Source organism: Thermobia domestica, chromosome 5 (genome assembly GCF_964235325.1).
Source record: "Thermobia domestica chromosome 5, izTheDome1.hap1.1, whole genome shotgun sequence".
Lineage (NCBI taxonomy): Eukaryota > Metazoa > Arthropoda > Insecta > Zygentoma > Lepismatidae > Thermobia > Thermobia domestica.
The window spans coordinates 317909539-317936752 of NC_137458.1; the positions used below are offsets into that span (position 1 = coordinate 317909539).

Consider the following 27214-nt stretch of genomic DNA (forward strand, 5'->3'; position numbering starts at 1 on the left):
TAAATTATAAATCGATTGTGAGATTTCTCTTTTTGCTCATACATAAATACAATTTTAAAAATTAATAATTTTCTTGAAAAACTGATTTATTTTGTTTTACTTTTCTTAGTATGATTTGATTTATTTTGTTTGTTATTTTTATTTTAAAAGAAAAAAAGCATGTTTTGAAAATATTTGTATTATTTTGTTTTCTATTTTTTAGTCATAATTAAATAGTTTTCTACTGTGTAGAATTTCGTTTCTTTCCTACATGCTTACCGAGACTCCGTGTTTTTTGACAATGTACTGTAGTCTACTTCAGGAAGAAAACGAAATAAAAATGAATTATTTCAGTTTAAAGTCTCATGGTTATTACGCCTCTTAGGCTAAAGGAGATGATGATTAAAGGAAGTGAATGATGATGGAACAATTGGTGGAGTGAGGAACTGGGAGGAAACAAGAATGCCCTGAAAAAACTCACGGATGCGATGTTGTCCACCACAAACTTATTTGACTAAGGATCGAACCAAGAACCCAACGCAGCAGAGTTAATGGCTTTACCACTGCAACCAATAAATTCTTGGAATGGGCATGCACAGTGCCCTTGAGGACTTGGAAACTGAGAACCAGAGCCGAATGTGCAACCCATATGGATCACAATTACCTCTAGACTTTCACGGTTGTGACTTAATACCTCGAATCCTGACGAAGGTTTGAAATATCTTACGCAGTAGGCCTACGTAGGATTGGCGTAAGGATATGTCCAAAGTACGCAGATCGACTGAGACATCTGTGGAAGATTATTCAACGCTGAATTTTTCTCTCTGATGACCTAAGCAGGCAGTGCACTCAGTGGTTCAGAGAAACGAATACTATGTCTGTTCCAAGGCAGCAATGGGAACTGTCAAAAACCAAGATAAGTACGGAAAGTAAAAAATTATGAAAGATTTGATAGAATGAGAATGTGGAAGGAAACTGGAGAACCCCGAGAAAACACTGACACGATATTATCCATCATAAGTTAACATGTCTTGGGATCGAACCGGAGACCCCCACTCCAGAACTGAATGGCCTATCATTAAGCCGCCGTGCCCACATGTCAGTTGGGGAATTTAAGTAGGGGAATAAGGGGGAAAATGAAATCAGTGTCGCTGCTTCAAGGACGTCAACAAAGTCTCCCTTTCCCAAATCCTGGTGAAAACCCGGCTACAGGAAAAAAAGACATGTTTTTCATTAAATTCCAATCATAATTGCCCTTATACCGGCTTTATCCCAGCAGTAGCTGTTACTCGACCACTGCCGATCCACTTCTGCCCTTTCTACCACTTTTATCCACGCGGTGCAGTTGCTCAACTGCCGCGTTTTCCAACTACAAATGAGTCTTCGACGCGATCCGAATCGCTGTGGGTAAAAGATTCCATATGATACAATGTAAATAGAAACCTCCTAACCACAGCGGGTCGTAACTATCAGCAGTCGGATTTTCAGACAATGGCCGTTGGAGATCCACACCGCGGTGGGTAAAAGCACTCATTTCACTCAATCTAGTTAGAGAGTGTAGTGGGTGAACTCCTGCTACAGCAGGGATGTAAATAACCCACTCATCCACTTGCCTCAGCGAGTGGTTCATCGGTGCGGGCAAGTTTTTAATACCACTAATAAAATACCGAAGGTAAGTAAATTATTTCTATTGTGGGATGTGGGCTGGTAGCATTTCTTTTGGGCTAGTAAAATTGTGTTGCTTATTTGCATTCGTGCGCTACAGAAACCGTGTAGATATAAACCCGGCCATAAGTGTGGATATTAGGCAAAGAACTCGCTTGGGAAAATTTGAATTTCTTCCCTAAAACTTCTTGGAACCAATCATCTTATCTTAGGTGCAATTGGGAATCAATTTTAATATTTCAGTATTAACAATACGCTAATATCAAGTCCTTAAATCAATTGTGAACAAGAATGCGCGGGAGATCTGGGTTCGATTCTCGGCGGAAGCTCATGTGATTTGGATTCTACGTCTAATACAGCCACGGTACTCAAAAAAACGTTAAACTCTAATACATTGGTTCTCAACCTAATTCCTGTCACGACACCCATTTTATCACACCCTTTTGACAGCGACTTCCTTATAATTTGTACTTTGTAATAAGCTTGTGTGGGATTTTTTTTTATATACGCATTGCGGAGATCTCACGATATCCATCTATTTCTATAATAGTAGAATCCATTGCTTGTATATAATGGATATAGTAACTTCCCTAAGACCGAAGGGATTAAAACCAAATTTTGTCAATTCATTCATATTACAAATATCGAATGCGGTCCGTCATACTGTTTCAAAATGGAGGTCATTTGAAAATTTTAAAACTTCATAACACCCTTAATTTTGAGTCATATGATAAAAAAAAATAAAGTGATTTCTAATTTCGGTTTAAAAAAAACTTGGAAAGTTGTTTAAAAAGTTATTGAGTATTTTAAATAACTTGATAAGGTGCATCACGAAGATTGAACCGGACATTGTCGCACTAGTGAAATCGCACCAAGTTCACGTATTAGGTATCTCATTAGCTTTCAATTTTAATTATATTTCAATATGCAGGTTTTGTTGCATTTGTATTTTTCTGTATTTCAGTAGCAGTTGTCATAACTTTCATATCGTACCTCTTTCATTTAAATTGATTTTTAAATAACTCTGCAATTGTTGAAAATGTTTAGTAGACCTATTTTTTTGTTGTTCTTAATAGTATGTATAAAAATAAAATTATGCCTATCAACAAAATTCAAAATAATATTTAAAAATATTTTCCAGTATTAGAATCTAATTATATTTATCTGTTTCGCTTATCTTCGCGACTCTAATAAAACACTCTCGCAACCCCCATACAGGTCGCGACTCCAGGTTGAGAAACCTCGCTCTTATCCATATATACCAGGTGCGTAAAAAATGTATACATACTTTGAACTGTCATGGACTCAACAGCTGGTACCAGAACCGCCAGTCTAGCAGCCCAACTCACTAGCAAGAGAGTAACATCAACATGGCGGAAGGACTTCCAGCTTTGAAGAGACAAGTAGGTTATTAAGCGGTACTGGAAGTTTGAAAACGTTGCTGCGGTTCAGAGATGGTGAAAACGTGAGTATAGAACTGATTCACCTTCAAGGACAACAATTACACATCTACGATACCAATTCGAGGTTTATGGAAGAGTGTGTGTGTGATATGCAGAAAGGTAATTCTCTCATGGTTATAATGCTGAATCCTCAGTTGCGGTGTTGGAATTGTTTCAGCGTTCATCGCAAAAATCTTCAACGCAAGGGTCATGTGAACAATGTTGCCAATTTGGGGGATTTAGGAAAAGTATTACCGATTAGCGACATTTTTGGTGATTTTTAATTGATGATTTAACGACTTTTGTATTGTGAATAAATCTAGTATTTTTTTTTTTTTTTAATATCTTCGTTTTACTTTTGTTTGAATCAGCTCAACCGTCAATGAGTTCGGCAAATATACAGCTTATATTGTGTGAAATCTCCAGAATTCTGCTTTGTTTACTGATAGCCTTCAATCTTCAATGTCATTTAGTTAGCAGGACTTTCGTTGAGATGAAAAAATAATACAGCATAACTGATTATTTCTAAAAGCTCAAGTAAACTGTAAAGTGAATCTAAATGTTTTCTTTGTGAACTTTTAAGTTTCATGTGGTTTTTCTAATATTTGTTTTTTCTTTGAAGTGATATTGATCATAAGGTATAACATATGTGTTGTACCAAAAGCAGATTATTGTCATATACATACAGGCGTGGATCCAAGGGGGGGACTATAGGCGCTATAACCTTCCTTGACGCTCACGTATACCCTGGATAAAATGGGCTTCAATCCTACTCTCTTTACACTGTATAAAGGAACAAATTATGGTTTAGCCCCTCCCTTGATCATATCCTGGATTCGCGGCTGTATATACAAGGTGTTTCAAAACAACGCCGACAACCTTTGGGAGGTGATTCCTGACACCACGATAAGAAAAAAAGTATAGAACTTGGGTGCACAAATGCTTCCTTTCGGAGTTATAGGCTGCCGAAAACATGAAAAAATGGACTTTAAAGGTCCATACCTCCAAAACTATGGGACCTATCGTAGTCGAGTCAAGACTTCACTTAGGAACTAATATACGTGATATCCAAAACTACATGCTTCGAATTTCTAAGGTACTCACGAAGCAATTTTTATAGAGGGAGTTTGGCTACGGGCATATAATTTGAAGTATTCACCAACTACCTCTATAAAAATTGTTGCGGAAATACCGAACGATTCTGAAACTTGGATATTTGGATAGAACACATGCTAGTTCCTAAGTGAAGTCTTGACCCGACTACGGTAGGCCCCATAGTATTGGAACTATGGACCTTTAAAATTCATTTTCTCATGTTTTCGGCAGACTAGAACTCCTAAAGGAAGCATTTGTGTACCAAGAATGATCTATACTTTTGTATTATCTTGGTGTCAGGAATCACCTCCCAAACATTGTCGGTGTTGTTTTGAAACACCCTATATATATATATAAAGAGAGAGAGAGAGACGGAATACCACGAATAATATTTCAGCGAATTTTCACCAACATTTGGAGTCATTTCACCTCCCATTTAGTGACTTTTTGTGTCAACTTTTTGGCAACACTGCACGAGAGAGTGGTGTAATTGATTTGTACTTAGAAACGTATCGATACTGAAGGCCAATATCTTGAATATTTATTTTAAGTACCATTTGGAACATTCAGTTTGTCCAGAAAGTACAGTTATTTTTCAAATTGGACTCCAATCTTATTTTTCCTAGAAATTTAACCTAGTTTCTTGGAAATAAATTTTCTATGAAAGTTCAAAATGTGTATAACTTATTTACGCACCCGGTATATATATATTGCTAAGGACAAATAATGTCCTTAATTCTTAAAGGGGATAAGAATGAACAAATCCGCACAGTTGAAATCCTAAATGGTTAGCCCTGTACTCCACGAACTCTCTATTCAAATGGTGATGTAACACGCAAGAGAATGTGAAAGAAAGAAGTGGGAAGGTCCACGCTTTCCAAGGAAACGGGAAGTAAGTAAAAATGGAAAAGTGTTCTTCTTACATCATGGATTCGTGCCACCTGGCACATTCGAATACAACACAAACAAAAAGGAAGAACGAACTACAGAAGTGGTTACATTACATACACAGCGAAGGTTAATAGAATGAGGAACACTCAACGAATCTCTTCTCTCTCTCTGTAGATATTTTCGCATTTCTGGCACTAAATAAAATTATAATTCTTATTTAAATATTGCAGGGGCGGATCCAGGGGAGCGATCGGGGCGATAACCCCCCAGAAGAGGAAACTCTTATTTTATATATAAATAAAACCCATCCCAGAGTTTGGAGCTCTTAAAAGTAGCTCTAAGTAGCAGTATTACACCCCACCGTCGACCAGAAGTCTGTTCTGGATCCGCCCCTGTCTTTTGATCATTAGACGAATATTTCACCTTTATCAGCTCTGACTGCTCCCCCTCATTGGAGTCTATCCGACCCCTCCAGGACTCCGCCCTGTATCTCCCTATATATTGTTTTCTGCATATTTAGAAACTTGTGTTATTGTCAATCAGTCTTATCTTGAATCTTCTAACGAAGTAAATTATAATTATATGTCGCAGCACATTCGGCAAGTCGGCTATATCACTGAAAATTGTTATTAACACATGTACAAAATTGCCCAAATATATATATGTGAAGTTATAATTTTGTATGCTTATAGCCTCAGAGGAGAGAAAATAACAGAAAATTATGAAAAGTGTATTCTTTTACATTTTCAAGAGGTAGAAAGAGGAGATCAAAAAAATCTTTATGTTATTTAAATGGACATACTTTCTGGTCATAAATAGAGCAACCCACATTATGTAAGCCTGCCATATTTTTTTCATGAGAATACGGGACACTTGCGGCGCCCCTCCTCCTATAAACTTTCCAACAAAACCCAATGAATTGTACTGTTATGAACAACAGTAAGATAAGCTAAAGTTCCCTCAGCTGCAGCTACTTGTCTCTCCTCGTTCTCTGCAATTAATTGTACGGAATTAAGATAACTGCAATGAAACTACAGAAGAATCGCCTTAAAAACTCAAGATGGCGTCTTATAAAAATGGTTTACGGGAAAACAGTATGCAAATAATAGCGTTTTGTTTAAATCAGTGATATTATATACTTTCAATATTCTTCTCGCTTTTACAATATTTGTTTTCATGACTTTTTTTTTTTTTTTTTTTTTTTTTTTTTTTTGGCAAAAGTACGTTTGTCAGTTTAATCTCATGAAAACAGCTGATTTTTCCCTTGCGTCATCTATGACTGTCAGAGCCGGATTTACACATTTCTAAGCCCTAAATCAAAGCAGAATTTTGCGCTTCGTGCCCCTAAAAAAAGAGTATTTTCATTTCTGTTAACTCGTCTATTATAGGCCTATTACTGGAGAAAAAGTCTCTCATCTTCCTTGTGCTTCCAGATGTAGAAGCACTCGAAGCCATATTATGTTTGCTTGTTTTTCGATGTTGAAGAAGAGTGTCCGAATTTTCACCATGTACGATGGAAAAAGTAGCATGTCAAATTTTCCAGTCAACTTCATAGTTTTACTTCGTTGCTTTTAGAAAAGGGGGCTTCTCCTTCAAATTAGAAGACAACGTACATTTCGGTTTAGGCATTTTCGTTGATACAAAACTGGAACACTTCACTTCTAATGTATTATTAACAACAGCTCAGCTCACGTACTTTATCAGATTGCAGATTCCCTAGATTGCCGATGGACAACGCAACTCTCTAATGCGAGCCTATTGGCTTGTTCACTATGAAATCGGAGAGAGTGGTGTGATCTCCAAGCTGTTACATGTCGTAGCTTAATAATCATTCACTAGTAACGGGATTCCCAGCCAATGTCAAAATTTTTGATTTTTCACTTTTCGATAAGCTGATATTAAGAGCAGAAATGAGACGGGATTAAAATACGGGCCTGTCCCGACTAAATTTACGGGGACGCGGGACATACGGGTCCAAAATCGGGACTGTCCCTTTTTTTACGGGATGTATAGCAGGCTTAACATTATGCTTTATTTTTGTGTAATTATGCTTTATTTTTTCCAAATCATGCTTTATTATGTTTTATTGTTAATTTCAATCATTGTTTTACATTAATCGTGTATAATGTATGATATTTACTATACATTAAATATTCTAAATATCTTGATCTATTTATTAATATTTTATGCAACCAGTTTCTTTCATATTTAATGAATTTCTTCTACTTAATGCACTGTAAAGAGATATGCTTTACTTGAGTCAGTTTTTCCTATCACTTGTGTACGCCTTAGAGGTGCATATATACAGAAAGGGAAAGTAAAAGGTGCCACCAAAACGTACAGAAAGTGCTCAAGTTCAAGAGATACACAAAACAAGATAGTGTGGGGTTCTTGTGTACTATTCATTGTTGGCGGAAAGTTTTCTCCTTTTTTCCTTTTTTTTTTTCTTTTCTCCACATCAAAGGATTACACCGAAAAGTTTACAGAAATAAAAATAAGCTTTTCATTGTTGCATTGTTATGTTTTCAATGATTTTGCATTGTAAATATTGGTTTTTGTGCTCTATATTTTAAATTATGCTTTATGCTTTATTTTCTAAAATTATGCTTTATTATGCTTTTAAAATTAGTTTCTTCTGGACCCTTAAACAACCACAACAATGTTCAAGGTACCAATCATATGTCTAAATTGCTATTATGCTCTTTATGCTTTTGGGTTGCCCTAGTCATAAAATATAATGTTTTAGGTAATTGGAATTAGAATAAAACGTTTATATTCAGTATGCTTATAGGTTTTCTTATAGCGTTATTTGTGTGTTACCAAAAAAATTCAGTTTCAGTGAGGTTTTCTGAGGAACTGAAAAATCATCCTAATGTTATTTAAATAGAATACCCTCTACATCCAATAAGTATTAAGCACTTCTGGCAGGACTACAATAATAAAATTTGGCATATTTGTTGCCTCTCGGGACTAATAAACAGAAAAATTGCCAAAAGGAATTTTTTTAAGTTTATAGAAGTCTAAGGGGAAGAAGAAAAATTTCCTCATCTTACTTAAGTGAGCTTATCTTCCAATAATAATAATAATAAATAAAACTTAAAAGTTTAGGTACTTCAAATTCGAATAGAAACTCAAAGTTTGACATGATCAAGTGACATAAATAAGAAAATCGTCAAAAATACAGTGTTCTCTTTTAGAGGATTCTATGTTTTTTCTTTAATTCGACTCAATGTATTCTATATATGACTACATCCACAGCCTAAAATATTTAGGTATTTTCAGCACCTGGAGGATCTTGAAATTTGTGAGAGTTTAGGGTCTGCTGTGTAATCCAAAGGAAAAGTCCGAAATTGATCAGTCGATTTCAGTTTAGAGTCCCTTTCAGCAGGGATAGGTGCTGATTGCCACGGGTGCTGACTGCCACAGCCAATTATTGGTGCTGACTGCCACGACTGTGGCTGATTGCAAATATGAAGGTGCTGACTGCCACGATGGCGTGCTGACTGCCACGAGCCTGGGAGAAGCTGTATTTGGAAAGAGAGGAATTAATCCCTCATACTAAATTTATGATTATTAATTAATTTAGTAGAGAATAATTAGGGATTAATTTAGTAATCATCACAGCAAATCTATGTGGCATCCTATAAGTTACAAAGTTGCTCACTAAGTGGAACGACATGCGCTTGGATGTTTATAAAGGGATTGTCTTTTCTGTTATATGTACAATTTGCACATTTCATTGTTTATATTAATTGTTTTATTGTATTATTTAATGGATATGATGGTTTGAAGCCAGCTGACAAGGGAAGTTTGGGAGAAGCACTCGCCTGCAGAGAAATAAGCATGTCATTTGAAGGACCAATTCATGCTGATTACAACAGGTAATAAAACTCCTGTACGTTGAGAACTGTTCGAGATATCCAGCTTAGAAGTTTATAAGAGAAAATGAGTGGATGCAGGTTTCAATGCGTTAAGTATTCTCTCCCATGGCGAAGCCTGATGGTTTGAACTTGCTATTGCTTGATCACTGGGATCCATTCACAGACAAATTGTCCATTACAAGTTGCATGACGGATGGCAAAGACCTAATGGTTGAGAAGATACCAACGAATTGCACACGATTTGTGCAACCATTTGATGTGTTTTGATTCCGATCAATCAAAGATTATGGCAGGAGATTTGTACATAGTATGAAACTTCTTCATCTGGACGCTATAATGTACCAACGAAACAATCAAATAAAGTTCGTGTCCATACGAATCACTTCCGATCACCGCTATATATTGGATTGTTTCAGTTTGCGTTCTATAAGGCAGGTTACGAACAAATTATAGGCCTATAACTTTTGAATCACTTGTCAAATTTGGTTTTTGCTTTGGTTCTGCGAACTGTTCCCTTGACGGATGCAACGCAATTGCACATATAAAATGTTCATAATGCAAGGGAGTCTTTTGCCTGCGTCATTTCTTCATAAAACAGAAGAACAACAATGATCAATTTTCATCTCTAACCTATGATTATTGTGAACAATGTAATGGCTAATTGTATCTAACAAACCCGTTAGTTATTGCGAAACACTTTTTTTTTTCTGTTGCTTCCGATAGCTTTCAATTCGTATGCCAATATTCGTTACTAATTATGTTGTACTTAACGCGTATAAATGCGTATATCCTCACTTTCTCATATAAACTTCCAAGTTGAATATCTAGAACCGTTCTCAACCGTACAGGAATTTTATTAGCTTGTTGTAATCAGCATGAATTGGGACTTTAAATGGCATGCTTAGTATCTCTGCAGGCGAGTGCTTTATCCTGAACTTCCCTTGTGAGGGACAGCCAGCAGTACTTTTTTGATGGAACTTTCAAGAGCTGCTCGAAACAATTTGCGCAGCTGTACACAGTTCATGCTGACATAGGGAGTTCAAGTGTGAATACATAAATCGTACGTATTTTGTACGCACCGCTCCCTGACAAAACTCAAGTACACTCATGTCCAAAATTATTGTCGCATATCTATAACTGTCTTCTTGTAAAAATATAATTTGATAATTTTGCAGAGTACTTTTAATACTGATATGTGTATAATCAGAAAATGTATATTTGTGGTAAATTTCATAGGGAAAGAATTATAAATGCAAAAATCATAATGAGTAAAATAAAATGTAACTAATTTACAAGAAAAATTTATTTTCGTTTTATTGTTCTCATTTACTGCTTTTTTGACATGAAATTTACCACATACTTGTCTTTGCCGATTATACGCATACTAACATTATAAGAAAAACCGAGCGAATTCGTTATCAAATTATATTACTAGAACAACATATTTATAGTCATGCGACAATAATTTTGGACATGAGTGTACATACAGAGACCTGTTTACCTTTGTTAGGTGTTGGTCTGAACAACACGATCCTAATGTTCATCTAGTTTCTTTCATGCTTCTTGGCGTCCGGTAATGTTACGTCTAGCAACTTTCTCTCAGGCTCGTGGCAGTCAGCACGCCATCGTGGCAGTCAGCACCTTGATATTGGCAATCAGCGCCAGTCGTGGCAATCAGCACCAATAATTGGCTGTGGCAGTCAGCACCCGTGGCAGTCAGCACCCCACCTTCGGCAGTGAGACAATATGAGATGTGGACCTGCTGACACCAAGATAAGAAAAGAAGTTTATGTGGACTTATGGGGAAAAGTACTTAGTTTCAGTGCTAGGGCTGCCCAAAAGCTTGGAAAAGCTACATTGCAATACACATTATTTCGAACACGAGAAATCGAGAAGCTGTGGTCTATATCATTGTAAAGAAACTCGCACACATGCCATTCAAAAATGTCAATGTGTAGTGTGTGCGGAAGGGAGGCCATAACTCTCAAACATGCTCCCAAAAGAATTCTGTGAGGTATGCTCTGACCAAAATGGGGCCAAAGTGGCAAAAGAAAGCCTTGGTAGCAGTAAATACGGAATGTATCGGTTTGGGGTAACATTCATAAGTCCTAAACGGCATAAGTTTTAAAAATATAGGCACTAGTCCTAAATTTTAGGTTTTGTGCCGTTTAGGTCTTATTCCGCGAAATGATTTTTAGGTCTTGTGCCGTTTTCACTCACCTCCTTTAGTTCTGAAATTCACCACCACCACACGAAATTGCGACGATGCAGTAATTAGTTGGCAATAATGTTACGAACTTATCTAATTCCAACGGTAACGGCTATATTTGTACTACTAAAATTATTATCTGTTCTGGAGTTATACATGAATTACATTATATAACCTATTTCATTCTAAGAGTTAATTATATAATTGGTTAAGAAATTCATTTCCTTCAAACGGAGATGCGAGAATCCCATAACAAATTTCTAAAGAATTTAATAAAAATGTTTAAACAGCATATTTCACCAGACTTTTCTGAAACCAAGCAAGCGTTCAGAATTGCAATATATATACTCTGTGGAGTGTATTTTATTGAATAGGACTAAAGCCCACTAACTTTCTAAAGGTAGAACAAAAGCCCACCAAAGTTTGTTTAATTTGGGCAAAAGTCCAGTAGATACTTTACAAGTGAACATTAAATACCGACTATATACATAAGAACGCAAACAGTTACTATATTTCGCGGTGTGCTTTGATGGAGTTGATATGTATAACAGAGATAGAGTGGGTCGGTGAGTCAGTGGGTCAAGTGGGTCAAGTTTTCTGAGTGGGTCGTGGGTCAACAGCATGTGACCCACTGTGACCCACCACCCACCATGACCCACTGTGACCCACCACCCACCGTGACCCACTGTGACCCACCACCCACCATGACCCACTGCGACCCACCACCCACCGTGACCCACTGCGAACCACCGACTCAGTATGTTCTACCGACACTCTCTGCTCACTGCATTGTAGACAGTATCTTCTGAAGACTGGTAAATTTGTCTCCGTTTTACTTTCAAGACCTTCATTTCCCTTCCTTTTCCACTTGTTTCTGTCTACTTACCTGAGATGCGTATATCTAACCAAGTGAAAAAAGAACTTCAGGACTTTTGGATATTGATATTTTTAATTGTAATAATAGCAATAGGACTTCTACTACTACTTGGCTTTCGAGACCTGTAAGTTTTTAGAGGAGCTAACTACTGGAAAAAATACATTTTTGAATCACTCTAATATATAGATTATTATATAAAAAATTGAATGTGACTATGTGTGCCTGATCATCACGGCCAAATTGCAAAGTCAAATGAAATTACTTTTGGTATATAGTTAGGCCTTAATCCAAATTGGGATGTTATATTGCTTTTATTATAATGCATAATATCCTAAGGAGATAGTGAGGATCCGAATTTTTGCGGAAAAAAATGAGTATCTCGCAAGCCGTTAAACTTACGGAGCTGAAATTCAGTGTATTAACTCTTTATTGAAAATAAACAGAATGTGTCCTAGCATTTTTTAAAATTCTCCTTTATGTGGGGGGGGGACTTTTTATATATGGAAAATTGCTAGTGAGTTGGTTTGTATAAAGGATCGGAAACGATCAATGTTGTTTCAGAAAAAAAAATCAGAAACAAAAAATACAGTGCTTGGCTTCATATATCCATTGCTTTCTGCTATAATAATTGCTGAAGCTTATGTTTATTATATGGAGCGCTCACAGCACAGGGCAATCAACCCATAAAGTTGTGAGAAAAATAGGCATAAAATTTGTACTGTAAGCTTAATTACACGGAAATTTGAAGTTTGGATTGTACGCATAATTGTATGGAAAATTTTACCCTTTTTTTTCTTTACGTTGGTCTACTTACTTTGATTTGGAACTTTGAAATTCCATCCTTTTTTCCACTGAAAAGTATTGATAATTCAACAAGGAAATAATTATATTATGATAATTTAATTGAAATTCATCGTAATTTCGCACATGGCAAACAACAGTGTGGTAATTGAAGTTGAAGAAGGAGGGAAATTCCCATTCACCTATGAATACTTTTCAGAAACCTCGTTCCCTTTCGCTTTTTAGACGGGGGAGGGAACTTGGTAATGATATCAAAATTCATGTGTAATTACAAAAATTAAATTTATAAACAAATAAGAAATCATCAGTTTGTCAGGCTTTAATTGATAATTTATTCACAAGATTCCCTATCAAAGGTCTGGTAGATGAAGTTTCTGTTCTACATGGGACGACATTGCCAACTGACATGGTCGATATGGAAAAGATGTTGTATGGTGATAGAGAGATGATACTTCTTGCTGAGTATTTCAAAACTGACCAAGAAAAATCGTTTCAGACTTAAGTCTAACAAGTAGATTGTCGATGAGAAGTTGCAGAAATCGAGTAGAAGTATTATCATTTTCCACGACGGAGTGCGAACGGGAATTTCCCCTTATGAATTTACAGATGACTGATATTAGAAATAGATTAAGTGCTCAAACATTGTCTAACTTGTTGCTCATCAATGTTAATGGCCCACCGCTAGACAAGCTCAAAGTAGACGAGTTAGTTATTTCTTGGCTGAAGGATGGACATCATTCCACTGTGGATAATTTATCGGCAAAAAGTTACCAACAGGAAATAAATCTGATTTCAGATTTGTTTTAAGGTGAAAAATTACGTGTTATAGAAAATGTATACTTGTATTACTAATGGTTTATTTGTGTTATTCAACTTTGTACCTATTTTGTAGTAAGTCTCTTCTTTGCTTTAGGTATACTACTTTTGAATAAATATTCATAATAATTGCAATTATGCATATTTGTAACTTAAATTTAACGTGGTGTTTTAGTGATTACACAAATTACAATTATGAGCATATTTTATGGAGATGCTCTCACATAGGGTACCCGAGCACCCTTATACCCTATGAACAACTGATTTTTCAAATCTTTTGTGAGAAAAATACTGTGAACTGAGAAACCATAACCATTTCCATATTGTACAGGGGTATTTTCCTGCGAATATAAGTTTCTTGTGGAATGCGTTCAGAAATTAACACTTGAAAGAATACTCTCTGAATACAAGTATATTTTAGGCACATACTAATTTCCCCCCACCTCGAACTGTTTCAATTTCCTCACTGACAAACACTTTACCATTTTATATCGTAAAGGTCAGATCCACCGTTATTGTAACAGAGTGGTGCTTGAGCTATTGACTAGAAATTCAAACTCCGATTAGTGATAATTTCACAGTCTTGTTTTATTAATTACTCTTTAGTCAGTTCAGAAGAGGCCGTGGATCGTGTTCAGAGTGGATGACGATGGATTTTGGTGAGTCAGAGTAGGCAAAGTGGATGAGAGTGGTGGGTCACGGTGCGTGGTGGGTCACAGTGGGTCACGGTGGGTGGTGGGTCACCGTGGGTGGTGGGTCAGAGTGGATCACGGTGGGTCGTGGGTCATGGTGGGTCGTGGGTCAGAGTGGGTCATTGTGGGTGGTGGGTCAGTGGGTCGTGGGTCACGGTGGGTGGTGGGTCAGTGGGTCGTGGGTCAAGTTTTCATTGACCCACGCCAACTCTGTGTATAAGCAAGAAAAATCAACAAAAAAACGTTAAATTACTAATGTAATACGTCTAAAGAAAGCAATACATAGTCATTTAAGGATGTAGCCTGCAAGCTTTTCCAGGGGAGCAGGCTTTTTCATATTAAAAGTAAACCAAAAGTGCATTTCCAATTTACGAAAGCTTTAATAAGACAATAAATATATACATGTAACACACATACATAAATACATATATTATTGTTATTGTTATTATTATTATTATTATTATTATTATTATTATTATTATTATTATTAGTAGTAGTAGTAGTAGTAGTAGTAGTAGTAGTAGTAGTAGTAGTAGTAGTAGTAGTAGTATATTTTCAGTTTGTTACCTTTCTGAAACCTATAACAATTTTCCTTTCATTATGATATCAACTATTATAAAAGTACATATTCACTATTATAAAAAGTACATACTTAATAATGTCTTGTAAAATATTTTACAATATCTGCGTTCCTTTCTCTGTTGAATCAAATGTTGACACAACTTTCTTTCCACATAAATTTTTGTTTTTATTATTCCGTCAACTATTGTCTGTTCCAAATGGCAGGTTAAAGTTGCAGTAGAAAATTGTATTTGAAATAACATGTTTGATATTGCAAGGATGCGATGACGAAAAATTATGATAAAAAATGTCCACGCTGTTATACAACGGCACTATGCTTTCTGCTGCCTGACTAGTAGCAGAAATTCTGGAAATTAAGTAACTTTTCTAGAAATTTCAAATTCCCTGGTTCTTCCAGGATATTTTGCTCATCTCGCCACCATGTATTGCAATACAAATCTCATAAGAAAAAGTAATCAAAAGCTTCCTGTAGTTTTTTTTTTTTTTTTTAATTTTTAACGCTGATCCTTCTTTTTCTCATTTCATTTTGTTTCATCCTTCCTTAATTTTTTCATTTCTGGTCTCGAAGGGGAGCGGGTCCGGACCCCCTCTGGCTATGTACCTGCCACACAAATCCTATGATGCAAACAGCAAGAAAGAACAATAGGCTTTATTTACTTATTTATTTATTATTTCAGAACGATAGAATATGTATTTATACAAATTACTTGTAAGAACTAAGCTAGAATCTGGTTCTGTAATATGAAACAGTATATCTAAAACTTTGACTAACAGATTGACAGTATTCTTGGCACGGACGAGATGGTAGCGCCGCAAGGGATTTTTAGGTCGAGTGCCGTTTAGAACTTGGGCCGTGAAATGATTTTTAGGTCTTGTGCTGTTTAGGACTAGTGCTGTTTAGCACTTGTGCCGTGAAATGATTTTTAGGTCTTGTGCAGTTTAGGACTAGTGCTGTATACGATTTGTGCCGCGAAATGATTTTTAGGTCTTGTGACGTTTAGAACTAGTGCCGTGTCCTTTTGGTTTGAGGTAGGAAGTGTTAGGGAAGAGTACTTCCACTGTTTGGAATAACGCGTGCTGCGATGTATTATTTCACGCTTATTTGTCATTCTCAACACTGATATGGAGCTGATGTTCTCAAACACTTCGGACTAAAAATTAAAACTAATAAATAAATAAATAAAAGAGTGTACGTTATCGTGTTGGATAATACAGACACGTGAAGCGTTGAAGTAAGATGGAAGAACAGTATTGACTACACCACTAGCACAAATACCGGCACACTGGTCTTTCCTTTAGTCACAACAAAATAAGAGAAATGTTTACCTTATTGCCTCGCATACCAGAAAGACATGTTTAGATGCTATAATAGGGGGTCCAAATACACGCTTGATTTTCCCGCTCGCTCACTGTTGAAAATATACTTAAGGTTATTTTTAACGTCCAAACAGTTTGTGTCTAAAACGGTAGATGGCGCCACCGTCACCAATGTTAACATATACAATTAATAAAATTAAAACAATCAAAAATAAAATGAATAATTCAAAAATTAAGCAAAAACGGATACAATCTGGTTAATGGACGTTACAAAATCTAGGGAATGGTACGTGCCGATTTCACATATTGTTGTTAGTTTCATTGTTAGAGGCCACCATTTGTTAAGTAAATAATCAACTTTATCTGCTGTACTTTCTACCAAAAACTGACCAAACTCTGCACACCCATTTAAGATTGAAATACCTAGGGAATGGTACGTGTCGATTCCACATATTGTTGTTAGTTTCATTGTTGAAAGCCATCATTGTTAAATAAACAATCAACTTTATCTGCCACACTTTCTACCACAAACTGACCAAACACCGCAAACATACTCGATTCGAACAAAATTCACACTACATAATGCGTGTCTAAAAATGATGTACTGCTTTTAGTTTGAAGATCTGACTGAGAACCTTAGAAACCAGGCTGATCGTAGTGTATGTACAGGCCATGCTGTTAGTAGTTGAAGATTGTCTGACAACACAAATACTGTATGTGTGTATGCGAATCCGTTGTGTGTGGATCATGGTTTCGTCTTCAATACCAGAACAAAATCAGCAAACGTATATTGTGCGAGTAAGTGACTTCAAACATGGGCTGCAAAAAGACGGTCGTCTCGCAGAATTGCTACTCGTGTAAATCGTAATATGTCAGTGGTCTGTCGGTGTAATACGATGTGACGTAGAGAGTTCTCACAGTAGATACATTCTCCTAATGTTGCCGCAATGAGGGAGGTAGCGTCTGAACGGAGAATTATTCGAGAGGTCTGTCTAGTAAGGACGGCGACCGGCAGTGTAATCAGAGCCACCAGGCCCGAACTGGCCAGGGCAGGAGGGCAGGGATCCCTGCTGGGGCCCTCTGTAAATAAATAAATAAGTAATGGATATTGAACAACAAGGAAAGTAAGATAATTCACGTCTGCTGTGTTGGAGCATAGTTACTCGTTGTAGTTTGTTCTGTTCCCAGAGTTCGGTGGCCCCCAGCATTGAATGTAGTCTTGGGGTCCCATTATTGGAATGAAACTAACAGTATTATAAATGCCTGTTTGAGGCTCTTTGTTTGTGGCCTAGTAAAAATATATTTCAACAATATGAAGAATGGGGCCCCAGCATTATATTGTCTAAATACATATTGGAGCCCCATGAATGCTGAAATGAGACTGACTTTTATAAAGTCCTATTGGGGCCCTCTATTAGTCATTTGACATGTTATTGCAACACCAAAAAGAAACAAAACAGGTCCCCATCCTGGGGGCCCATTATCACTCGTAAATGAAGCTGGAAATAGCGTCATTACCATAAGCAGAATAAAAATAAAATTTTAAAAAAATAAAATGAAACTTTGTATACCTTGTGAGGCTCCTGCCGGGCCCCTATACCACCCAGTCCGAGACTAAGAGCCACTGTGGTTCCTCATTTTAGTGCACAAATACTACCCAATCGATGGTTTGTTAGAACGAGAAATCAAGCTTTGCTTTCGGTTTGTAACCCATCACTTCTACTCACCGCCAAGAACGTTGCAGTGATGTCGGGGGAAACTGCAGTGACAAAATCAATCTAGAACGATGATATGTAAGAATAAAATCGTTTTCACCTTGCACATAATGACGATTGTGTGTGTGAGGAATGTAAGTGTGCGAAAAAATGAAGCATGTGCTCGCATATGCCATGCCCATTTCATACTTAGCATTGTGGTATATGGTAATAATGTACAATCCCGCTCTCCTCTGGTCTTATTCAAGGAACTATGGGTAGCTAGTTGTTAGTCCTATCCTCGGACTGTACCTAGAAACTTTGCGGAACCCCATATTCCACCAGGATAATGTGTGTTCTCATTCCGTAGGGGCCATACCGTTGGAGACCTGCACGAGCCACATTTTTCGGCCGGAGCCCAATCCAGCCCGAATGTACCTAGATTCGGCCCAGCCCAGGCCCGAAAAATTTTGGAGATTTTCGGCCCGAGCCCGGCCCGGCCCGATAAGTTTTTTAAAATTCTTGGCCCAAGTCCAGCCCGGGCCTGATAAATTTTAAAAGTTTCATTTTGTAACTTTTTTCACGGACACACTTCTTCAACGTTTGCCTTGATTCTAATTATCGTTTAACGAAAGTCAATAATTATTAAAGAATTGCAATTAATCGCTCCCAGCCCGGCCCGACCTAAAGAGAAATCAGTGTCGGCCCGCCCAAGCCCGGCCCGTGCAGTCTCTACATATCATGCTTTATACAGTATATGTATTCTCCTCTGGCATGCTAGATCTCTGGGCCTAAGCATTACCGAGCAAGTATGGGGCATGGTGAGAAGATTGCTCTCGGCTACACCAAGAATTAACGTGAGTCACACCCCAGACGGATATTGAGCATATGTACAATCTGCTACTTGCCTGTTCTAGTGGATTTTCTTAAATACCTTTTCGCCAAAATTTAAACATAATAATGGTAAGTAACTTGTGTAACATTCATCGAGAAGAAGTTATTACTTTCCTTATGTCATGACATATAAAATAAGTTAGTTAAGGATAAGTTCTAATGAGGATAAGTTCTAACTTTGAAGGGCCTGCAGCTGTTTTTATGCGTCTTCCAGTCTTTCTTTTGATGGTCCTTGTTACAGTAGAAAACTTGTTTGCAAGCGCTGCACTTCAGTTGGGCAGGAGCACTGCACACACTGCACGAACCAACTTCTTGGGACATGTTCCTGGATATTCACTGCCACATCTTAACAACTCCTAAAGGAAAATCAAGCAGCCATTTCATAATTTGGTTAATGCCATATCAATTAAAATAAATATAAGAAGAATTGAGTTAGCTAAGAAAGAAATTTATTAAAGAGATCTGAAAATTTACTTAAAATGAAAGGTAAAAATGGATCTGACGTGGTAGGGGGATGCATAACGTCTCGCCGTCCCGCGTGTCTATTTGTGCCTATTATATATTTTAAAGGGGGGACGCCATAGATATTTTCTGTAACAATGCCGACGGCGTCCCCCATATTTCCCCTGCTTAAAACGTAATTTTATTCCGTCTAAATTTAAGAGTTTCCAGGGACTTGATCTCTTATATAAATTATTGTTTTAGGTTACTTATATCTCGTATGCAACACATATTAGCAAAATACATACATACATACATAAAGAGAGAGAGAGAGATTGACACAAAAGAGAGAAATCTTTGTCTATTTCAGGACCAAAAAACTACAATGAATTACATAAAACAATCGAAGACCAGAAGTCATTCAACACATTTAAAAGTGCTCTGACATTTTAGTTGAAAGACGAGCAGCTACCTATTCTTGTTGTTTAATGGCCCTGATAATCGCAGAAACAACTTATTGCTTTTAAGTTACGGTATTCCACAACTTCACCTTTCACTGATTTAAATCTCAATGAACAAAAGTAATTCTTAAGGTGACTTTAAAGATGTTCTAATCAAAAAACAGATGGCAGCACGTATTCCGCATCTTTCCAATGTATTAAAGTCATCCAGAAAATAAAGATTGTTTAATTCTACAAAATGAAAATCAGGGTATTTAACGAAAAAAAAAGTTTCTGCTATATATATATCTGGTTTCCTTCACTTCTTTATATAATCATCTCCAACATTGAAATATTTGTCGTGTCTGGTTACGAGCTTCACAATCCCCATGTTATACTCTTTTGCCGCCAGTGGGCACTGCATTCTCCAACACCTGTTTTGGATAGCTCGCCGTAGTTTTCTTAGAGTTTCACAATAACGACTTACATTGACCGTCGTGCCTTTTGCATAAAATCCTTCAAAAGAATACCTTTACGATCTCAAAAGACGGTTCCCATGACTTTTCGTGTTGAGAGAGTCTGAACTTTCTCCTTTTTTTAATGAGAGATAATGCCACTCAAGTGATTGGTGCTTGCTGTCTGGGATAATGTCAGACATCCAGATCTCATTACCAGTCACAATTCGATAACATAAGCGTCTCCATCAGTATGACATTGTGTTTATTGTGTTTATTGTGTTTATTGATTAAATACAGTGACCACCTGACTTAATGAACTGCCCGCAGAAGAGAAAAACATAGGAATTCTAAACTTCGTGAACAGATATGACCAGCGTCGTACTGCAACCCAAGAGGCCCACTAAGAAGGTACTTTCTAGGGGCCCACTCACATGCACGCACTGCCCCCCTCCCCGATAATAAAAAGAAGTCTCGGAGTCTCACTCGGAACAAGTATGCTGGAAAGTCTTAAAATGCAGATTTAAAACTTTTCTGGGCAGTAATTTCTCCTCTGACACTGACTGATCTGACGAAATGCCCAATCTCCCATTCTTCTCTTGCAACTGTACAATCATCTGGACAAACTCCATTACTTCACATCTCTACTTAAAATAACATCATTTCTTATCACTGTCAAAAGTTTTAGTGTTACCATAGTAAAGCATGATAAAATTGTGCAAATCTCTGTGCAATATACGTCATCCAATACATATCTAGTCTCATTAATAATGTATTAATATATAATTAGTTTTCTTGTGTTTACATGTTTTCCTCATTATACTGTTTGAGTAGGGATGCGCACGAGACGAGTCGAGACAGGATTTTCCTGACAAATTTCGAGTCGAGACCCGGCTCTTCCAATTGCGAAATATACATTTTTTGAGTCGAGACATCACTTTTATAGCACATTTTCAAGACGAGACAGTCTCAAATCTTGTCTCGTGCGCATCCCTATGTTTGAGCCGGGTGGCTATAAACCTATAAATTTTGCGCCCTGATATATATATATATATATATATATATATATATATATATATATATATATATATATATATATATATATATATATATCAGGGCGCAAAATTTCAAAGTCAGACGCACTCGCCAATCCAAAAATGACAGTCGCCAATATCTCTCACGTACAAATTATGATAAGTCCTCTATTTCCCCCCCCCCCCCCCGCCCACGGCTTTTGGTTTGACAAAGAAAAAGATTACGTTAGGGCATAACCTTTCAAAACCAGACAAATAGTGTCAGTGTAATCAATTTTGAATTGGACAATTCATACACATATTAAAAAAATATCTTAACTTAAGACTACACGTTTGTGTAACACTCTCTCTGCACTCAAGTATTAGTTGACGATTATGGTTTTCGAATCAAAGTCCTTAAATGAAAGGGCAATTGATGGAAATTATCAGCAAATCATCCAGTGTGTCAGTCTTCAGTGAATTTCTGTAGTAGTCTTAACTCTGTTAAGACTGCTGAAGCCTGTCTCATATGAAGCAATACTTAGAGGTAAAACTGCACAAAATGTGACAAAAAGGAAGCAAACTTGGGAATCTCGTAGTGAAGTTTTCATTGTAAATTTTTTTCAGTATGTGATTCAATGAAGAAAACAAAAGTTTATATTCTGCCCATTCTGCTAAGACAAGGTCCACTTTTTCAATGTATAAATCTGGTTGCAAGTACTTAAAAAGCAGTTTTATTTCATCCACACCAAATTCAAGGATTTGTCCTCAGTGACAATTATTTTCATGCGAAACAGAAACCGCGCAGCCCTGTGAGTTTAGACAGAAACCATTTTTACTGAACACTGGTCGCCAGCTTAAATTTCTAGTCGCCAATAACGACCTGGCGACCTGAAATTTTGCGCCCTAACTAACTAACTCTATGGCCTAGGGAACCCGGAGGTTCAATGCCGCGTTCACAAAAGCTCTCCACTGACTTCTATCCTTAGCTAACTGCATCCAGTTTCTACTTTGTATTCCAATCTCTGCGAGATCCATCTTAATATTGTCCTCCAATCTGCGCCTAGGTCTTCCTAATGGTCGTTTTCCGATTGGTCTTCCAGTCAAGACTTTGAAAGCGTTTCTACTTTCTTCCATTCTAGCTGCATGACCTGCCCATCTAAGCCTCCTAGACTTGACGACCCTAACAATGTTGGGTAAACCGTATAAATTATGTAGTTCCTCGTTATGAAGTTTCCGCCATTCCCCATTCCCGTTCCTCTTGGGTCCGAATATTCATCTCAGGATCTTGTTCTCAAATACTTTCAGTCTATGTTCTTCCCTCAGAGTAAGCGACCATGTTTCGCAACCCCACAGAACAACAGGCATGATTATCGTTTTGTGTATTTTAAGCTTCAAATTCCTCGACAGAATTCACGACGACAAGAGATTTTGAACCGAATAGTAACACGAATTCCCTGCTTTCAGTCGACATTTAATTTCTTCGTGTATACGATTTTCCTCTGTTAATATTGATCCTAGGTATTTGAAACTATCCACTTTATCAAAAGTATTATTTAATATTTTAACGCATCCATAATTTGCTGAATTCCGGTCCCGACGCATTCCCATGTATTTAGTTTTCTCTGCATTTACTTCTATACCCATGTCCCTGCAAGCGTTTAATAAGATCTCTGCATTTCTTTCTATTGTTCTCCTATCATCTCCTATTAAATTTACATAATCAACATATGCCATAACCTGGTAAATACCGTTCAACTCTAGGCCCTGGTTGCTATCTTTGATTTTCCTTATAGCGTATTCAAGAGCAATGTTAAATAATAATGGCGACAACGCATCTCCTTGTTTCAGGCCATTTTCGACGTGAAAGCTCGTGGACAAAAATTTTCCTACCCGGACTTTACTTTGGGATTCATTTGAACATATCTTAGTTAATCTAATTAGCTTTCTCGGTATTCCAAGTTCTGTAAGAACGTTGTATAATGTTTCTCTCCTAACCGAGTCGTACGCCTTTCTAAAATCAATAAATAGTTGATGTACCGGGGTATTGTATTCCCACTTTTTTTTCGAGTATTTGGCGAATGGTAAATATTTGGTTGATAGTTGATCGATTTCGTCTAAATCCGCACTGATAATCTCCAATAATTTCATCCATATATATATATATATATATATATATATATATATATATATATATATATATATATATATATATATAGATAGATAGATAGATAGATAGATAGATAGATAGATAGATAGATAGATAGATAGATAGATATAGGTATAAAACTCCCTGCTGGTCTAGTGGTTATATCCGTTTCCCTTTATAACGTTTTACCATCTGCAAAATGTTCTGGTGAAAAAGTTCCCTCTGTTCATTGCTTATAGCAGCTAATTTTTCAGAGAAATAACTCAAATGGAAATGCAGACAGTGAATGAATTTTAAAATACATATTTCACCCTTGTGCCTCGCAATTTTTCATACCAATATTTCATAGTTTTCCTCTCATAAGTAAATCTCTCTTATAAGTAAATCTAGTTTCTTCACCAAACTTGGCAGAGAAGTGTGGAATATCAAGAAATGGATGTAAGCAAAATTTAAAGAACTTCATCTATAAAGACGGCCGTAGTGGCCAAAAACCTGATTGACCAAAATAAGCCATTGTAATGTGTTTCAAGTTTGAAAATTTCATTTTATTTGTAAAACGGGTAAAGGGATAAAAACAAAAACACATTAACCGAAACCGGGAGGAAGTAGACATCTATTTGAGGATATGCTTATCATGGTCGCTACCTTGAAGTTGCCTATCTTGTATCTCGCTTGACTTTTTTTTTTTTTTTTTTAATAGGAAGGGGTTCATATAGTATATCAAGTTGGGCTAGAATTTTACACGAAATACAATGGTGAAGTCTATGTTTTCATAAGTTTATAGTTCTAAGAGATAATGAAATGCAGATTGATATGAGTTTGTTAGTTGAAAGATTTCTTAATATCTGTATGTTTTTGAAAAGATTTCTAGTCAGGAAAACCTAAACCTCTGTACGTTAGTGAGAACATCGTAGGTAGCTACTTATGAAAGGTATAATCAGCTTAAAATCGTTATCGACTACAGATAAAATAAAATGGTGATGAGACGATCACAAACCTTAAGGAACTGATATAAGATGGATGACATATTTTCCATTGGATTATTCAGGTTAGAAAAAAAAACCTTCATAAGCAGCTACCTATTCAGTACGCACTAGTAGAAGAAGTTCGGGTATTATGGAATAGTCAGATAATATGGAATACCTCATTATCTCGCCTGTGATGTGTTGCTTCCAACCGGAGAGGAAAGAAACTACTACCTCACGTCCCATGATGCTCTACAGTCAGTCTTCATGTGATTGTGACATTCGTTGTGTTGGTAGACGTGAAAATCTGATTTCTTATTCATGAAAACTTTTAACAGGTAAGTGGTTTACAACCTGTATTTTCCTATTGAAATGTAATAGAACAAAAATTCTTTATTTACTATGACGTTGGATATACAGAGTAGTAGTTTGATAAGCGCCATTATCCTATATGCCTTCGAATGCGTTTAACAGCTCTTTCGTTTCCAAGGTGGCGTGGAGAGCAATATGGAATACCCGCAAGAAAAGCATGGTATTCCGTATTCCGTATGGTATTCCGATTACAAAAATATCTATCGGTATTGGGCAATTAAATATACATTTATGATGACAACAATGCTAATGTATTTTTTATTACAGCAAATTTTCTGATGATACAAGGGGTAAGCTTGGGTCCAGCCTTCATCATGTTTAATGTGAGCATACAATGACTGTGCCGATCCTGAAGGAGAGTATTATATTTATGACTTTTGCAAGTAATCACATTCAGTTATGGCTTGGCATTCAGAATTTTCATATATTGTCACTGTATTAATTGTATGTTCAACAGAAAACTCATTTCTTTTCTATATAGCATTTGTATTCCATATTACCCGACTATTTCATATTACCTGAAAGATGGATGACATATTTTCCATTTGACTATTTGAGTTAGAAGACAAACCTTCAAGGCAGCCACCTATTCAGTACGCACTAGTATATATTCCGTTTTCCTGACTTCATTTTAAAAAAAAAAATCTACGGGTATTTTCGCAGGAGAAGGCAAAGTTTGTCCTCTGGTTTTGTATTTTTAATATACCTATAATAAGGAAAGAATATGCATGGAAGTCGCACTGAGGCTGATTTATTTGATAACATCTCGGTTTTCACGGTAGTATCACATGACATAATCAGTAAAGATGCCAGGAAGTTTTACTTTGTGGAGTGTTCAAAATAAAAGAGGGTGTGCACCCACAATAATGATACACATTTTTACACAAAGTCAAAGAAGACAATATTTTTACGCCCAGGGGTGTGTGTAAGGAAATTTGGGAGAGTGTTAGGGGTGTTGGGGTGGGCAGAATACTCCCTGGACTTAATATCATTTTTTACAACAGAAGTTGTAAACGTAAAAAAATAAAGAAACTACTGCGGCATTAAATTCAGAAAATATTTACTTATACTCGGAAACTTAATATAAACTATTCATTTATTTGTTAGGGATAGGCCAGCCCTCCCTTGTGAAGTTCATGGCTGTACCTGTATTGCAATATGTTGTTGTGTGTACTTGACAACCGAGAGTACCAGAGCCATATTAACGGTACCATAGTTACTTGGTTGAGGGCTCACAAGTATTGGGGGACCCGCGAGCAGAATGGCATGTATTACGAGCAAAATTTAGTAATAGGGACCACAACATACTTGTTTGCTCTAGGGCTTAATATGCTGTTGAAACTTCACTGAAGAGTAGATTAGACTGGAGACTGGACAGTAGAGTAGACAGCACTAGCGCGGGGCCCGATTGGGAGCAATCGGTCCAATCGGCTTAAAGCCGGCCCTGTATATATATATTTTTGACTGGAGGATGAAATCAGATGTGAGGGACAAATAGCACGTAGTCTATAAAATTCACTCATAGATATAAACGTCTTATAAAAGAGGACCCACAAAATTCTGATACTGGCAGTAAGCACAACTCAAAATAAATGTATAGTATGTTGCACTTACTTTGCACAAACCAAGACCATTGACTCACAAAGAACTTAATTTGCACTGAACTACACAGTCGTTATGCATTTTATTTATTTTCTTTAAGCATTTTTTTTTGATGCAACGGAAAGATAACTAACTTAAACTTGCATCTGCACAAAGGCCCTTATGATGCCCTTAACACACGTTTTAAAATACATCGCTTAAAAAACTACTTACTTGCAATTTAGTGATTGTTTCTGTGATTTTTCTCTAAAGATATAAATATTTTCTTGTTTTTCTTAAAAACAGAAAAAATCAGTTGAGTTTTTATTTTTTACTCTAGGTCTCCATGACCTAGGGAGACCCCAAAAAATTTAAAAATTACTAAAAACATTTTTACCATAAAAGTTTAAAAAAAACATGACATGAGTCACTCCTATATGATTCATGGACCCTTTTGAACATGTTGAGAGAGAGTCCATCATTAAAAGTTTTTGATGGAGCATCCTTTGCATTTTCCCGCTCCAGGGCCCCCAATGGTCTTAATCAGGCCCTGTATATTTTCTATATTGAAAACAATAGTGCTGTAAAATGTAACTTATTGTTTAGTTTCAAGTTATGGCGTGATTTGTAATTTTCAATTTAGCTGAATACTTCAATATTAGCAAAATTATAAAGCAGAGTGGGAAATCAGGAAAATTTCAAGGGTTCGATTACGAAAAATGTGAAAGGCTGTTTTCGTAAGGTCATGGTGACTCAGTGGTAGTGCGTTCACCGCCTGTACATGGGGTTTCTGGTTCGATCCCAGATTGCGCCAAGTAAACTTTGTAGTGCACAAACACCGTGTGCATGAGTTTTCTAGGGGTTCTCACGTTCCTTCCCACTTTCTTCATCCCATCATTTCATTCACTTCTCATCATCACCGTCTCCTTTAGCCTAACCGGCATAACTGTGGGATGTAAAACT

The 27214-nt window shown here is 36.7% G+C and overlaps 1 protein-coding gene across 1 annotated transcript in view; it reads right to left on the bottom strand.

Moving 5' to 3' along the window:
• The window catches only part of LOC145686803 (SET domain-containing protein SmydA-8-like), a 45322-nt gene that overhangs the window by 6553 nt on the left and 11555 nt on the right, over positions 1–27214 (bottom strand). Inside the window, exon 2 of the mRNA XM_081760472.1 lies at positions 19013–19191. Coding sequence (XP_081616598.1) covers positions 19013–19156 — 144 coding nt within the window. The 5' untranslated portion in view covers positions 19157–19191. The remainder of the gene's footprint in view (positions 1–19012; positions 19192–27214) is intronic.